This window comes from Neodiprion fabricii, chromosome 3, assembly GCF_021155785.1.
Source record: "Neodiprion fabricii isolate iyNeoFabr1 chromosome 3, iyNeoFabr1.1, whole genome shotgun sequence".
In the NCBI taxonomy this organism is placed as follows: Eukaryota; Metazoa; Arthropoda; class Insecta; order Hymenoptera; family Diprionidae; genus Neodiprion; species Neodiprion fabricii.
This window is the reverse complement of record NC_060241.1, coordinates 19,563,447-19,579,377: the sequence shown is the minus strand read 5'-3', so window position 1 is coordinate 19,579,377 and position 15,931 is coordinate 19,563,447. Positions and strand designations below refer to the sequence as shown.

Genomic DNA, 15,931 nt, shown 5'->3' with positions numbered 1-15,931 from the left:
ATTCATGGTTCGATCATAAGACGAGACTTTTGGTACTATGCGTAGTAATTTAAGTGTAAATAAAGAAGAAGATAAAGTTTGTGGGGGAAAAACAGCGTTTTGCCCTTCATTTTATAACTAAGAGGTGCCGGATCTTAAGTAATAGTATTAAGACACATTCAGTAACGTTAATTGATGAGTTTACTGCTAAGTATTGTTCAAGTAAAATTGTTTGGATCCATGAAAATAATCAATGAGGTAAATTCCGAATATGATGCTCACTTCAATCTACTTGTCGTTAGTAATCGATGAAATTTACGTGGAATTAAGCATATGATCATTGTTCGGAAAAACGACTGGGGTATAGAGCAACGCTCCAATTCGATTGGTGATCTGATGTCAAGTGTTAAGAGACACCAGAGTATTGCGAAAATTGCTGGATTCAGTGACGGAATTATTCTTTCTCAAATGTGTCAAAAAACCGTCCTTTGCTCAGTTACAGAATGCTAAAAAACCTTCGTAAAGTCTTCGATGCCGCATTGGAGCATAACAATAAAAGGCAAAAAAACCAAGGTGAAAATCGAAAGGTGTGCAGGGGTCCGACCCTGGGTAAACGGCACGCGATCCGAAACACGTACGTATGTATATTTCAGCCGCTAGACCAATAATCATCATCATTATCATCGATCACCGTAGATTTGTAATGAATTGGCGAGGAAGAGCAGATAGAGACAAGCAACAGTCAATCGGTTTTGAAGTGTTCTTGTATCCGTACAAAAACATGAGGCAACCTATCACGGAATGGAGAAACTCAGAAAAGTGTTTCATTTTGAGAGCCAAAATTTGTGTTGCCAAGAGTAAATTTTTGGATTAATACGAAACCCACCGAAGGTTGTATCGGAGCAAACAAAAAATTTATGCGAACTTTCTTGAGCAGTAAACGGAAATGCTTACAAGATTTTGTTGCAATTACGTAATTATATACATAAAAAGATTGCAATATGATCGTTTAGTTTTTGTAATTGCATTAAATGATAGTTTCAATGCAATTTATGTAACTCGAATTGAGTGGAGCGTCAAACAACGACAAGCGAACATGCTCTTGTCAACCTTAGTTTCATGCAATGGTATTTGATCAAGAATGATTAGGTTGCATCCTATCGGAATTAGTGTCCGAAGTTCATCTTGATAACTACAGCTCATCCTACTTTTACTGCAAATAAGTGTTTTCGAGGTGTCAAAGATTGGTACATTATGTAACAAGGGAATAAAGTCGAAGATTAATCGACCATCGGAACAGGAATTGGGTGCAAAATTGAGAACGTAAATTAATAAAGAAAAAATCTATTCTCAAAAATGCATACATAACAAGCTCCCACCGGGGGATTGGGAGTGGAGCCCCCTACCTCAAATATACATTTTAAAAAATAGAATAAAATTAAAGAAAACAACTTGAAAATACAATTAAAATAATTGTCTGGCACTTATAGAAGGGACGGTTGACAGCTGTGTCGTCTTTCTCTTTCTCCCTATTTCGAAGATTTTGTTAATAAAAAGCAAAAAGTTTTCTCCGAGTGAAGCGCATAGAAAAAAAAAGAAAATTAAATAAACAAATACGCAATCGCACGGCGTAACGGACACGAAAAGGACACAGTAGGACAGGCACGTAATAACAGCATTTGTGCGTAGAATCCAGGAAATTAGCATACGCGATGCGCGCATCGTTTCAGAGCGGTTGTTGTGCGCATGAACCGCGGACATTTGAATCCGGCCGCGTTTGTGTTGGTGCGGCGAACACGCAGAAAGCATTGTTGACGTCTGCTGCCTCCTAGCGGTACTTTCCTCGCCTCGTCGTTTCGTAGTTGAAGAGGAGGCTGTCGCCGAGCGGAACACAGTTTGGAGCCATCGCTCGCCGATGCATGGTCAAGGTGTAGTCGGCGTCGAAACACCGGCTAGCTAATCACCCTCGTACACCAAACACCGCAGGTCCGCCTGTCTTTCGTTTTCCCATTTTCACCCGAGTCCAATTTTTCCGAACCATTTTTAATTCAAGCGTTCAAAATTCCGACCTAACTTTGGCACGACTGAATTATAGATATATTTGTATACCACGGTTCCAGAATTATGTAAACCCGTGCCTGGTCAGCGTGCGTTTTTGCGAGTGTGTGTTTTTATACGAAATAATAATCCGGTAAACAAGTGGATGCAACTTAACTTATACCTGTAACTTGATTAATACACCCGAATAATAATACTAATGACAATGCTGTTGTAAATAAAAACGAACAAATATTATGTGAATGCTAGTGAAGAGTTTCGAATGAAACGACACGCTTATAGACCAGTCGATGGAATAATTTAACATCGCACGATTCGGCGTAAACCAGAAATTCACCGTTCCGTTGTGACCAAATCACGAAATGACGTTTGGCCAATTTTTCAACACATCGTCCTACAGTGTGATTAGCGTGTGCGATCATCCTGCGAATACGCCATCGTAACGTGAGTGCCTTTCGGAATCGGATATAAATCACAAGCGAAGAGGAACATTTGGACAAATAACAAGAGAAGAAAAAAAAAAAAAGAAAAAGAAACAGCACGCTGCAGGTGAATGGTAATACTTTTTCCTTTCCTTATTTGCGAAGCCTTTTTCACCTCGCCTTACGCCTGTACAGCCCGTATGAACGATAACGAGTGCGCGCAATTACAACAGTTGTATTATACATGAATACCGTTCCGTTGTGTAATAGGAGAAAATTATTCCCGTATACCCAGTTAACCGCGATTTCTCCGCGGGGGATGCGTTCGAGTGATGCGGTTCACCTGTTCGTCAAATCGGATCACCTGCACCGATTTCGCGGCATTTCGGTGGCTCGGAATTTTTGAATTCGAAAATTTGTCATCGCGGCAGCGAAGCAAAGCCGACGAGATTGACGGGGCTGAGAACGGCAGGAAAAGTTGCGAGCACGCGAACTTTGTCAGCGAGCACGATGAAAATCGTCCAATTTGTTTTGACAATATATATATATCGTGGCCAACATGCGTCTCTCTGTTCCCCTTGGCACCATGGCCGAAGGTGGCAGCGCAAGCGCAATATGGCCAGTCGATACGGCCGTCGAGACCGTGCAGAGTCTTTCATCCAGTCGTCTACCTGCCCATTTGAAATTTAATTACAATTTCACACTCGAATTATAAGCCTCGGGTAGGTATCACCGGCACATGGGGATTACGTTTAGCACGTCTGGTGTCGGGCCCGGTTCACACCTCCGACAGAGGACCGTGATCTGCAGGAGTTCGTTACAGAGAAATTGAATGACTCTGGAATGAACGCAAAAACAAACGTCTGTCATTTTTGCGCCCCGGGTAATAACTGCCCGAGCGAATTATCATCGGTGATCAAATACCGATTTCCTCGTTTTTAACACCCGGAGAAACGGGACTCGGTAGAATCGCGCGGCAAGTGCAGCACGTGTTATACTCAAAGATCACGACGTTTACTCACGTTTCGATTTAATTCTACTTCCTTCCATTACACCTGATTCGGTCAAATATTTACGTAGTAGCAAGGATATGGGCTTGCGGGGGCGTACGAGTTTCATCGGACAGGTGCAAAGACCCGAACGATCGATGTACGAATATTGGATCTGTCTGCGTTCTTCTATGACACACGCGTGTCTTTTCCAACTAACAATCAAACTGGCAGGAGAATAAAGGAGGGGCTTCAAATAAGCTTCCTTAACTGACATGAGTCTCGGTCTACTGCAAAAGGTTCAAGATCGTTGAATGAATTTCAGAAAAGTCTTGCACAGATACGAAGAGGAACGGATAGACTTGAATTAGCCGCAGTTCGAAGATCCGATTTTTTCAGCTCCTCATTTCTCAGCAGAATCCTGCGGGTCACTGCTCTCGCTTGAGAAGCGGAGACGTTCATCAGTTAAGGCTGGCTTTCGTTTTAGCCCCCAATTTAGAACCGAATTGAATAAACGAAACGGTACAGATGCACGTGCGGTGCGTGTTCCTCATTGTTGCCGTGCCTGTAACCAGCTGACGTGTATTATTGTTGGGAAGAAATCTTTCTCGGGTCTCCCGAGTACGCGGTAGAAGCGTGAAGACGTCCGTTAAATGCGCCCTGTGCATGTACAACTGCGCAAAGAGGACAAGACGCGACAGCTGGCCTTGTTTTCAATCCATTATGCTTGTTACGGGCGAAGCTCCAATTCCAAGCTTTCAAGCATTAAATGATGCCTGGATCGCGAATAAAGGTGACGATGAGAACTCTAATCGTGGTCAGTCGGAAATTTGATCAATCGTAACTCGAACTCAGGAAGATGAACTCAACCAACTTAGAAAAGTCTTTCCGACTTGGATCGCGGTTTGCTCGGAGGTAATGAGAGGCTGAACCATAGACTGCGAATAACCGTCGTACAAAAACTGGATGGAATGTGGTAATTGTACATCGAACAAAGTGAGTCGCAATTATTGGACTCTACCGTTACGTCGTTAGCCGCTGGTAGCTAATTCGCAGCATGTTGGCACTCATCTTCATCGTTGCATGCAGTCCAGTCCTCTTATCGTCGTTACGCGTCTTTTCTCCTCGCCATTCGTTGTCAGTCTCAGACACAATACACTGCAGCAGGAGATAAGAAGCGAGAAACAGCCGTCCGACTGTCTACAAGACGATTGATTCGAAGCCTCAACAACAGTGGACTTTGGATGTATTGTTTCTTTGTACAGTAGCCAAAAATAATTTGTCTACCGTGAAATTATACACACTATGAGGAACGAATTTACGCTTCATGCTACACTTTGAACTTGCATTTATTGTATCCTTTTATCGTATTCGTGCCGTGCGATCGCCAGCGGCAACCGAACGCATCGTCATCAACGCGTTGGAAACCTTATTACTGATTCATGTGCCTGCATCACGCGTTAGGAAAATACGCGAGCTGCATCACGGTGCCGCTGTGGACAGCAGGTGTTGTCATAAGATTGCACCGCGTTATCTGCCCTTCGGTGAATTACAACAGCGGCTTATCGTCGATCACGGTCGGCTGTTGACAAGCCTCGAAAAATCGAATCCGGTATACGGCTTTGACCTTATCGTGTCGCTCAAGCCTCGTCTGACATGAGCCACACAAATCCCGCAACCAAATGAATTATACTTAAGATTTTCCGCACTGTTTATTCTGGAGAAACGATTCGTCTGGAAAATCCATTACGAAGTATAACGCGCAGTCTTTAAATGTAACAAAAGAACCTCACGGACGATATGGAAAGTTTTCAAAAAAAAAACTGTCCTGAAATTTTGGTCAATCAAGCTTGATCGAAATCTCTAATCATCGCGTCTTGATGAGTAAATGAAACTTGATATCAAGCTATCAAAAACCATGAGATAGTAACCTTGATGCTAAATTTTATATTCGTTTACAATCAGAGTTCAGAATAATAAAAAAAACTTCAGTTTTCGATTTGGCTTAATCAACCGATATTTTGGATAAATCTTAGACGTTAAATTTTTATTATCAGGTATTTATTTTTCTGCGTCAATAAGTCCTCTGAGAATTCTCGGGGAATTTATCAAATTGTTTACAGAGAGATTATGACATGGTTACGGTCAGCGTTCAAAAATCGGAAAACCTTCGATGATCCGTACTCAATTCGTTTAGTATCTCCAAAGTACCTCTGTATGAAACGGTGCTACGAAACTTGATTGAAATATTGCTAATTAGAGTGGATGTGACTATTTTTCACAACTATGGAAATGCATTCGATAATAAATGCTGTCTGGCTGTAATGACGGTGCAGAAAATTACGCGACGCGAAGTATAAACGAGTTGTCGGGACATCAAGTAGGCACATCTATTCTACTCGAACGACGATCATTAGTCGGTATAACATGCTACAGTGCTGAGATAATACTACTTAAAGATATATAAATGCCGCATTCGTAATGGTGAAAAACAGTTTTGCACGGTGATTATACGAATCGACGATCGACTTTGGTATTCGAACGAAAGGCAAATTCGTTTCGCGACAAAGATTTCACAGTCGAATTAGTAGATACCCGATGATATTATCGACTATCACGGTTAATTACGATCGCTCGTTCGGAAACACGGAACTTGCGCCATCCTAATATAACTTTACAGAATAGCCGGGAAACGGGATACGGATAATTTCAGTTTTTTTCAGAGACAACTCAACACTGTAATTCTCATTCGAGGACGTTCTGTACCCACGTGTGTAATTATTACATCCTGGCTAAAAAGCACGAATTTGCGCATTGCGTAACTCCTGTGTTTGTTCAGTCGAATCTCTGACCGCTATATCAGCTAGCTGGCCTCTGTGAAGGTTATAAAACTTAATCCGCAGTGTCTATTTATGCAAACTCGTGTCAATTTTCAACCACCCAGCACTGCGTTGGTCCCACCGGTTTTTTCCGCTTCAGCGATCAGCACGATATGCGCTTCATAGACTGCTGCTTGATCATTCTAACAAAATATATAAATAATTTGCTAACCAGGGAAATACTTTTGGTTCCACAATTCTAATAGTTCTTGATCGGTTATCCCGCTTTTTTAATATCACTTAGTTTCTATGAAAAGAAGAATCGATCTTGGCATACATGTGGTCTGGAGGAAAGCCAATGAAAAATTATTTATCACCAGGATTTTTGGTTCTCGGAATTTATACGCAAGATTACATACTCAACATGAAAATTGTGAAATATGACCACAAAAAAACCGTTTGATCATGAGTAATTATAGGATTTTGAATTAGTCGTTAAAGTGTTTGCAATATTTGAATGGGTAGAAAAACTTTTTATTTAAAACAAAGCAAAAGATTGAGTAAATTTTCAGCGAATAGATACTTTTTGTTGTTTATAAAGAGAATACACACAGTCGTAAGAATAAGGTTATTTTCAATTACGAAACGTAATCGTTATTATGTATTTAAGGATTATACAAGAAAATGGAGTCGGTAGGTTAAAATTCACCGTTGACTTATAAGAGAGGCCGTACAAAATCGATTATTCCTGTTTGGATTTTTTCACTTTCATTTCCCATTTCTCATCGCGTATATTTCCGTCTACGCCGTCTATATCAGTTTACGATTATTTTATCACCCATTGCGAACGATAATAATCAAGTGAAATCATGCGTACAAATATTTTCTGGCAATAATTAAATCAATAAAAATTGATCAAAATACAACGAGCGTCAACAATAAATTTAAAAAGAAGGTCAAAAAATTGAAGCGCACAACGAAAACGTAGAATCTCTTACGAGTCGCGAAAGTAAAAATAAAACGAAGCTAAAAAATAAAAAAATAAAATAAAAATAAAATGGAGAGAAAAATTGTTCTAAAATTTGCAGCTTACGCGGCGAATTTTTTTTTGCGTGAAATTTTTTGGCTGACGTTCAAATACATTGGTGCAGCCCGATGGCGCCCGTTCGCATGCGATGATTCAGGGTAAATAAATGCTGCGTTGTGTCCGCGTATAAATAAAACGATCCATCGCCAATTTGGGTGGGCGCAGTGCAGCATGCCGTAGAAATTTAGCACTCTAGGTCAAACTCTGCAGCCGTGTCTACACTGACCAGGTCCGTCACGACGACGGTAAAGGTGCCAGCTAACACAGGCGATATCGCTCGTTCGCAACGATGCTAATAATACCGAACAAGAGTTGATCAGCGAAGTATAAGTAGAAGAGACACGTACGTCAACGCTAATAACTAAATCCACACGGCGCTAAAGAATCGACTAATAAACCGAGTCTAGCCAGAGGCCGAGCCTCTTCCAGTCTTAGCGCCGCTCAGAAATAGGAGGATCTTCTTTCTTTTTCATGCGTTTTTTTCAACTCTGGACGTAACGATAAAAAGCTCGCATTGGGTTGGCGCGATGCAGGCTCCTCTCATCGCTGCACCAGCAACCGCATCGGAATCCTGGCCTTAGCTAACTGTTCGCTAGCGATGGACCGCTATCATCTCCGTTCGTTGTGCCGGGGACGAAGATGTCGGAGAGGGACGGAGATAATGGGAGAGAAAATCGAGGAGACGGAGAGAGATGGAGAGAAAACGAGGGACGAGTGAGGCGGAGATGTGGCGGCAGGTGACCCACTGGCTTCGTCTGGACCTTCAGCTCCACGCATAGCAGCCCATACCGGCTCCGGCTAACTCGTGCCATCTCATTTCATCTCGGCTCGAGCCACTGGCTGGCAACACCTGCTGCCGCATTGGAAGATCGAGAGAGGAATGGCTACGAACGGTCGGAGAGATGGGATTGTAGTTACGGAGAGCACTGGACCCGGCTTGGCGCTATTTGCTACTCTTGGAAATGATTCAGCTGCTTTTTTCCGGGCAAGAAGAACTCGAGGTCCTGGTTCCAGGTATCCGTGAATTGGAGCTTCTTAGCCGGGAGACTGATGTGTGAGTAATTGAAGTTTTTGAAGAAGCATCGCAGTGTTAAGTTTCCTCTCGTCCTGCTCAACCGGCTTCCACAGTGGCTAGCAAGGTGAAACCATCGGTATGCCATTATGACAAGTCAAGATGGCTCGAGTTCTACGTTTCGAAGCGAACGATCGTAACAAGGCGTGACATTCGATACGATCATCGGGGATAAATTCAGCTGCGAAGTCTTCGTCGCGAAACGAATTTGCCTTGCGATTGAATGACGAAGCCAATCGTTGATTCGGATAATCACCGTGCAAAACTTTTTTTTCACTATTACGAATCCGGCATCTAAGTGGTATTACCACAAGATTGTAGCATGTACCGGCTAGTGATCGTTGTTTGAGTCGAATTTATGGCCTATAGCTCGTTAATACCTCGTGACGAGTAATTTTCTACACCATCATTGTTTACTTTACAGCATCAGACCGCAGCATTTGTCACCGTAGTTTTATACATGTCCTTTATGGAGCTACTTTTTAAGTTCTAGACGAATTCTATATGGATCATCGTAATTCAGCGATTTTTACCACTGACTGTTACAGTTGTTGATGAAACAATACGACAGATGATTGGACGAGCCGAAAGTCTGAATAACGACCACTTTGCGCAGGCCACGTCTGAATGCTTTGAACTTCGAAAGAATTCATACTCGAACTGCATATTGTAGTTGATCTTGCACACGCTCAGTTCGTAACCATTCCTACATACCTACGAGTTGAAATCAATCTTCATTCACGTGCCTGGAGCACCGGACTAACGCTTACCTGATGGTCTCCCTGTAATCCTAGATAACCGTACCTACCTGACGGAATAATTAAATCCGTTGGGAAGAAGGAGATCCGAAAATATGAGACGTAGGACCGTTTCGACGCGAGGCAACTCGGGAATACCGTAAAGTTTGATGGTTACTCGAAGCAAAGCGAACTCGTGATATGCAAGTCGGTGTCAATCTCTGAACAACGTGACGATTCGATTTGATTGCCCGTAGATTTTCACCGCTCGAAAGTGCTGTATCAGGTACGCGCAATCTTATACCAAGATCTTCAGAAAGTTATACAGTTTGCCAGGCGTGGACCACTTTGCCCTTCTGGTTCTCCTCTGTTCTAGATCGCTGGCCACCGTTGGTCGTTCGGCGGTCTATATTCATCTTGGCATCGAGCACCCGACCACCTGGGTCCCGGACACTTGCCAATTGTGCGCAAAACTTCGCGGCGACGCCACCGATCCTCGTTTTAGTCTTGTATCAAAGCCACACTTGACACGTACGCGGGGCGTATAAGCTTCCATCGTTAACTGATGGATCGGCAAAATAGTGGGCCCGCCTTTTCTCTCGCCTGCTGCAGGCGCCGTTCGCCAAAGCTAGCGCCCAACTGGGGACTCGGTCCATCAAGTGGGTCATATTAAGGCCCGCGGTTTGGTTTCACTGTATTCAAAGTAAGCCGACTCTGGCGTATGAACGTTGGCGGTTACGCTTCTGGGTGGTTCTACCGCAGATAAATCCAGTTCCATGATTTCGTGAATCGCGTGCCCGGTTGAGTATCGATCATCCTCAGAGAGACGGGCTTCTATTTTCGTCAAGAGGCTTCCGAGTCGATCAAAAGCGGAGGAACCGGCACGCGATAAACACAGGATTATATAGTTTCCGTTACGAAACTGGGCCAGATATCAAGTGTATAATTATACCGGCTTCTTTTTCCGACGTAGGCACGTATAATACACAGCATGCCCACCACTCACTCTCAAGATAGGCGCACCTTCGGGTTCTTCGCAGAGAGCGGACGTCAAAAGATAAAAGCAGTTTCCGAGCCTCCCTATCTCGGAAATCAGGTCCAATTTACTTAGCCTTACGGAATACCAACGTGATTTCATTATTATCAAGCAGTACGTGAGGACGCTGGTATTCACGATCTTGACGATCGCAGAGAACTTATTGATCTCGTCCACTACATTACAACCATGGCCTGACTCTCTGGCTCACTCTCCCCACCTTTATCAATGATCGAGCTACTCGGCATGACTCACTCTGATAAGGAGCTTATCAGTCCGGCTTGGGCAGACATTCTGCAGTGAGTGTTTCACCGTAAACGAAGCACACCTCCGTCAATTCTCTCTACGGAAAAACCAACCGCGCGTTTTACTTCTTAAATCTGTCACTCTTCAATCACGCTTCGCCAGATCCTTTCTTATTTTTGGAAGATTGAACCTGACGGTAGATTCCATCTATTTCCACCTCGATTCTACTTTCGTCGGTAGCCCCAGAAACTTGTTCTTGAGATTAAGGCTTAGCATGATGTCAACGATGGTTCATACAGCATCCAGCTGAAGGTAAGCGTCCTTAAGAAAGTACAGTGCGACTTCATGATTGAATGCAACTGCCTCCGTATCGCGTCCTTCGATGTGCTGGAACCCATTGGCGAGTATTGTTACTTTTACCAATGAATTGGTCATGGAACATTCTCCCTATTTCTAGCTGATCGTTTATACTTCTACCGATAGTCCTAACAACTTGTCGCTGAAATTGAGGTATAACACGGTGTCAAAGATGGTTATTAGAGCGGCTAGTTGTGGCTAGCCGTTTTTAAAAGAGTGTAGTGTGTGACTTTGTGATTGAATACGACTGTCTCCTTATCGCATCTTTCGACGTACCGAATATCAATAGGACGCGTTGTCACATCTGCCAGTAAACTATACACCATGGACCAGCATAGTGACACCCAATTACTCTTGTTACAGGGATGGGACGGTGAGTCGAGGGGTCGTGCGCTTCAAGTCATCCGGGAGGTTGGTATATGTATAGCTCGGTGAGCTATAACCGTAATTCCTGCATGGTGCGAGGGATATCCTGAGGTATACGAGGGAGGAAAGAGATGGGAGCTGGAATGGGAAGGAGTGGTACAAGCGGGGGAGGACTTCTAGAGGCTCTGCCGACTGGGACGCCTCTTCACGTCGCAATGCTCGGCCTCGACAGTGCGGGTAAGACGACTGCCCTTTACCGGCTCAAGTTTGATCAGTACCTCAACACTGTGCCCACCATCGGCTTCAACTGTGAACGAATAAGGGGCGGAAGTGGCAAGGCCAAAGGTGAGTACCAGTGTCCAAAATTTTGGAGAACTCTGAGATCCGAGGTTTCCCTTTCCCCGCGGCGATTCCACTATCGTGATTCTTCATTCTGCAGGAGTCAACTTTCTGGTATGGGACGTTGGTGGGCAGGAGAAGCTGCGACCGTTGTGGAAGTCGTACACCCGATGCACGGACGGCATCATATTCGTCGTGGATTCCTGCGACGCCGAGAGGCTTGAAGAGGCAAAAATGGAGCTAACGCGGACAGCCAGAAGCCCGGACAACGTTGGGGTCCCGATCCTGATTCTCGCAAACAAGCAAGACCTGCCTGGTAAGTGGATAAAAACCAGCGAGGCGAAAGAGAAATTACGATGCAGATTCATTACGGCACACGTATCCAGACTCTTGTTATTTCATCTTGGCGAAATGCTCGTCAGGTTATATCGTTTCCACTTGTTCTAATTCTTGAAAGTTATAGTGACGGCAATTTTGCACCGAAATTGTTATGGTAATGTGAAATTTTGTGAAAACGCAGTTTGAGCTGTTTAAAAAAAGCCTAGGAAGGCGTGCATTGGCAATTGTTCAATTCTTCTGAAGATCCCAACTTTTTTCAAAAGGATCGGTTAGCCAGAAAACTACTAAAAGTAAAATTATTCTTCTGCGAATGTTTTATAAGAGTTCTCGGTTTCACTTTCCCAAACCTTTCATGTTTTTTTACGATTTGTCTTCAATGTTATCTGTATGAAATATTTCAAACGGTGCGAAATATCCGTAGATGTAAACTTAGACTTTGATCTAGAATTTATCAAGGAATATTTTTCCTTTCTCAGACTTGCTTTCCATGTTGGACAGTTTTTGAAAAAAAAGCTTGAAGTTTCTGTGTTTATAACAACCACCACTGTTTTGTTTCAATTTCCAAATTTTGTCCAACTTTCCGATAAACTTCAAAACAACTTTAAAATAGCTTGACTAGATTGGAAAGAATTAGTCAGTATCTTTTATATTCAAATTTGTATCCGTTGGAAAGAGAAAGAGAATATCGGAAGGACTTTGAGTACCCTTATTCAATTCCTCAATTTCACGTCAAAATTGAACGAACACTTTCACAGAATTTTCAAGTTGTCTCCGATAGCTCTTAGAATCTGACCCTAAGCACCTTTAGGAGCAAAGGAGGTTGGCGAGTTGGAGAAGCAGCTCGGAGTGCTGGAGCTGACGGGAATGCCGGGAAGTTCGTGCATCCGAGTGCAGCCGGCGTGCGCGATAACCGGTGAAGGTCTGCACGAGGGTCTGGACACGCTTTACCAGCTGATACTGAAGCGGAGGAAGCTGGCAAAGCTGAATCGGAAGAGAGCGAGGTAGGCCCGGGTTTCAGAGGACTGCACATGCGTCTTCTGATATTGTTCCCAGCCACCGTCGCCAGGCCTGGCGTCGACGCCATCCTCGGTGTCGTCCGACGGCGACCCGGTGGTTATTTTTACAGACCAACCCTCCGCCGAACGGCCAATGGACGGATCGAACCCTGGAGCCCATCGACGGGGCAACGAGAGGAGCTTCGAACCGGAAGAAGAGTCCTCTTGTGGAGTTTAAGGAGCTTTGGAGTCGCGAAAATGACCTTGCATCAGATCGGATGTCGAGTTTTCAGTCCCCTTCCCCCAATGTCCATTTTCCTGTGGATGTGAAGAGGAAAAGTGAACGGCTATTTGTGCGATTTTCTCACGTGCCGATAATTTTTGCGACCGCAATTGAAACGGAGAGGGAAAGTGCACCTGTAACGGATTTTCGCCTGGCACCGGAAGTCCGTTCAGTGTATCGGAAGGTAACGCGATACCCGGGTAACCAGTGGGAACTGCATGTGCCTACTGCGGCGATATATGGATATCGTATTTCAAAACTGTGCAGCCTGAGAAATCGACACATGTGTATGTAACGCTAAATATGTATCTCGGGTTTCAAAAGTGATTATTAAAGAACTTACATGTGTAATCCGCTGGACAGAAAATACACGCAGAGCCTCGATCTCGGCTCTTCATAATACAGCGATAACAACTCAATTTGACGAATGGTTGTTATTGACTGATGATATTGGGAAATATTTGGAGAATTGTGAAAAATTGAAAAAAAATACGATCATATTTTATAATGAGTGACGATGCTAGTCGATGAACTGGGAGTTATTTGGAGATTTGAAGAATCGTGTAAACTGTACTGAGAAGTCTGACGCCGTTGGAAGAAAAATCAGCGAAACTTGATTGTTACGATAACATTAATCACAACAAGCGATGCGTATAAATTTACTTGTAAATAGGCACACGTTGGATATGAGAAGAATCGTCTCGTGCACGCGAAGGATAACGTATTTGTAACTGTACAACGTGCATGCAGATTGATATTACAACGGTCACGTAGAAGCAAGCCTGGTGGATCATTGTTTTGCTGTTATACAAAAATCGAGATTACGTATAGCTGTAATTAATGTATATTGAAGTCGGATGTTTTATAACTGTGTAAAATTATTAAATATATATTATACATACATACATTGTATACATTAGGTATCAAAGCAGCGGATTATTTGTTGAGAATACTAACGACAATTACATATATACATATATTATATGTCTTGTTTATGGATTTAGATAAATAATTGTACATTTAAATTCTTGATTTCCGGCTCGTATCAGAGCAATGTTACGAAGGATCCGGTGTATGTTCAACGATAGTTATTGTGTTTGTAGAAATAAGAGCCGTTGTTTGTTTATTATTCGTTTCCAATTAATATACGTATCAACTATTATTCTTCAAAATTCTATCGTACGCTGAACGTGTACTGTAAATGAGAATATGACGAATGTGAAAATTTCCGGACAATTTAGGGAGCCAATTTTCAAACTCACCACCCAACATTATGTTTTCTTTACTTCAATTTTGTAATTCTCTTTATCACGTCAAATTCGAATAATATATAATCGTTTTGTGGCGAGGAATAGCAATCCTTTTTCTCTGTTCGATTCTGCACAAAGTTTACACTGAACTTTCTCGGTGCAACAATAAAGATAATGAAAATAATATATTTGATAACTCGACGAATTTGATTAATATCGACGAATTTGATTAATAATTAAATAACTGAACACGTCGGTGAGTTTAAAAATTTTAGGTATACCTATCTAGATTTTGACCTGGAAGCTTCTCACAGACATGACAATTATTTCTCTACATAATAATTATCCTTGTTGTGTTTATTGTACTATTCAATATTTTATCTTGCGCTTCGATTTATCGATCCTACCTATAATAATATAAAATGACTATTTATATACATTGCAATGTAAGAAAAATATGCGTTATATACACAATGAATTCGTAAATGCGCGACATCAGCGACTAATTATACAATTATAACTATACATATAATATCAGCGTAATATTATATACAAAATACAATCATTGTTATGCCGTATATAATATAATGTTTGTATGACTGGCGTTTCCGTAAATACGAAACCATGCCTATTAGCGTCACAAATAGATCATATGTTATACAATAGATATTATCAAACGTATATACGAATATCCCTAAGGTGAAACCTGCCTCACCCTCTGCTACGTCATAGATGTACCTTAAACATACCTCTAAATCGATCACTTAGCTATAATATACATACAACTATTTCTAACGATAACGATCAATTTTTTATTGCATATCTCTGTAAGTAATTATAATTATATTCGTACAATGTGAGTGTACATATATATTGGATAATTATAATTACTGTATAATGCATATGGTATACAACTCATTCTTAGCTGTCAAATTGAAGATTTGTAAGTAAAATATTTAGCATCATTTTCCTCATCGTCACGCATATAATAATATTATAACACACGCATAAGATACACGTAGAGTAATATTGGTAAACTCACAATCTTCTCGTACGAAGCACACACGCAATATACATACGATACATACCTATAGCTGTCATTTGTAACGATAATAATATTACCATAATGTTATTATAAAGTCATAATTGTTACGTTCTAAACCGCCCGTGTTTCTCTTATTTCATCATCCGAACCGGCATCAGCGAAATAACGTCCTCGAACAATCGACCGTGAAAATGAAAATTTCACGTACAGTTTATACGGTTCCGTTTCCGGTCGACGCTGCTACTCGCCCATTACACCTATATCCGTTTAAATGCGACGTGGGCTGAAACCCTTTGCGCTGCAGCAGTCGGTCAGTAGTCCGTGAAAAGCTATACTTGTAGGTAGCTCTCGTATGCACACGTGACTATGTAACGTGTAATCGAAATTTAGAACAAGCCTTTCTAGCCGACTACATGTGTATCGCACAGCTACAAGTTTTACTCTTGCGTTTCTTCTCATATCTCGCCTCTCGAGACTCTGGTATCGTTCCTCGTTGCGCAATCACGTATGCG

At 42.3% G+C, this 15,931-nt stretch overlaps 1 protein-coding gene across 6 annotated transcripts; it reads left to right on the top strand.

Annotated features, from left to right (window-relative positions):
* Positions 1 to 1,881: 1,881 nt before the first annotated feature.
* Positions 1,882 to 15,535, top strand: LOC124177252 (ADP-ribosylation factor-like protein 4C). 6 transcript variants are annotated; one of them, XM_046559410.1, is made up of 4 exons: positions 1,882 to 2,593; positions 11,166 to 11,513; positions 11,608 to 11,823; positions 12,655 to 15,535. In XM_046559410.1, exons 2-4 carry the CDS (start codon positions 11,300 to 11,302, stop codon positions 12,849 to 12,851), a joined length of 627 nt encoding a protein of 208 aa, XP_046415366.1. In that variant the 5' UTR covers positions 1,882 to 2,593; positions 11,166 to 11,299; the 3' UTR covers positions 12,852 to 15,535. The 6 variants fall into 6 exon arrangements, with proteins under 6 accessions (XP_046415366.1, XP_046415371.1, XP_046415369.1 ...); XM_046559415.1 differs by having other exon boundaries at positions 2,563 to 2,586; XM_046559413.1 differs by lacking the exon at positions 1,882 to 2,593 and adding an exon at positions 8,105 to 8,408.
* The last annotated feature ends 396 nt before the right edge of the window (positions 15,536 to 15,931 follow it).

Bases quoted from the DNA above. Each gene is read 5' to 3' on its own strand.
- LOC124177252 (XM_046559410.1), top strand. From the start codon at position 11,300: ATGGGAGCTGGAATGGGAAGGAGTGGTACAAGCGGGGGAGGACTTCTA. The intron at 11,514-11,607 runs GTGAGTACCAGT...TTCATTCTGCAG, and splicing joins CGGAAGTGGCAAGGCCAAAG to GAGTCAACTTTCTGGTATGG. The intron at 11,824-12,654 runs GTAAGTGGATAA...AAGCACCTTTAG, and splicing joins AAACAAGCAAGACCTGCCTG to GAGCAAAGGAGGTTGGCGAG.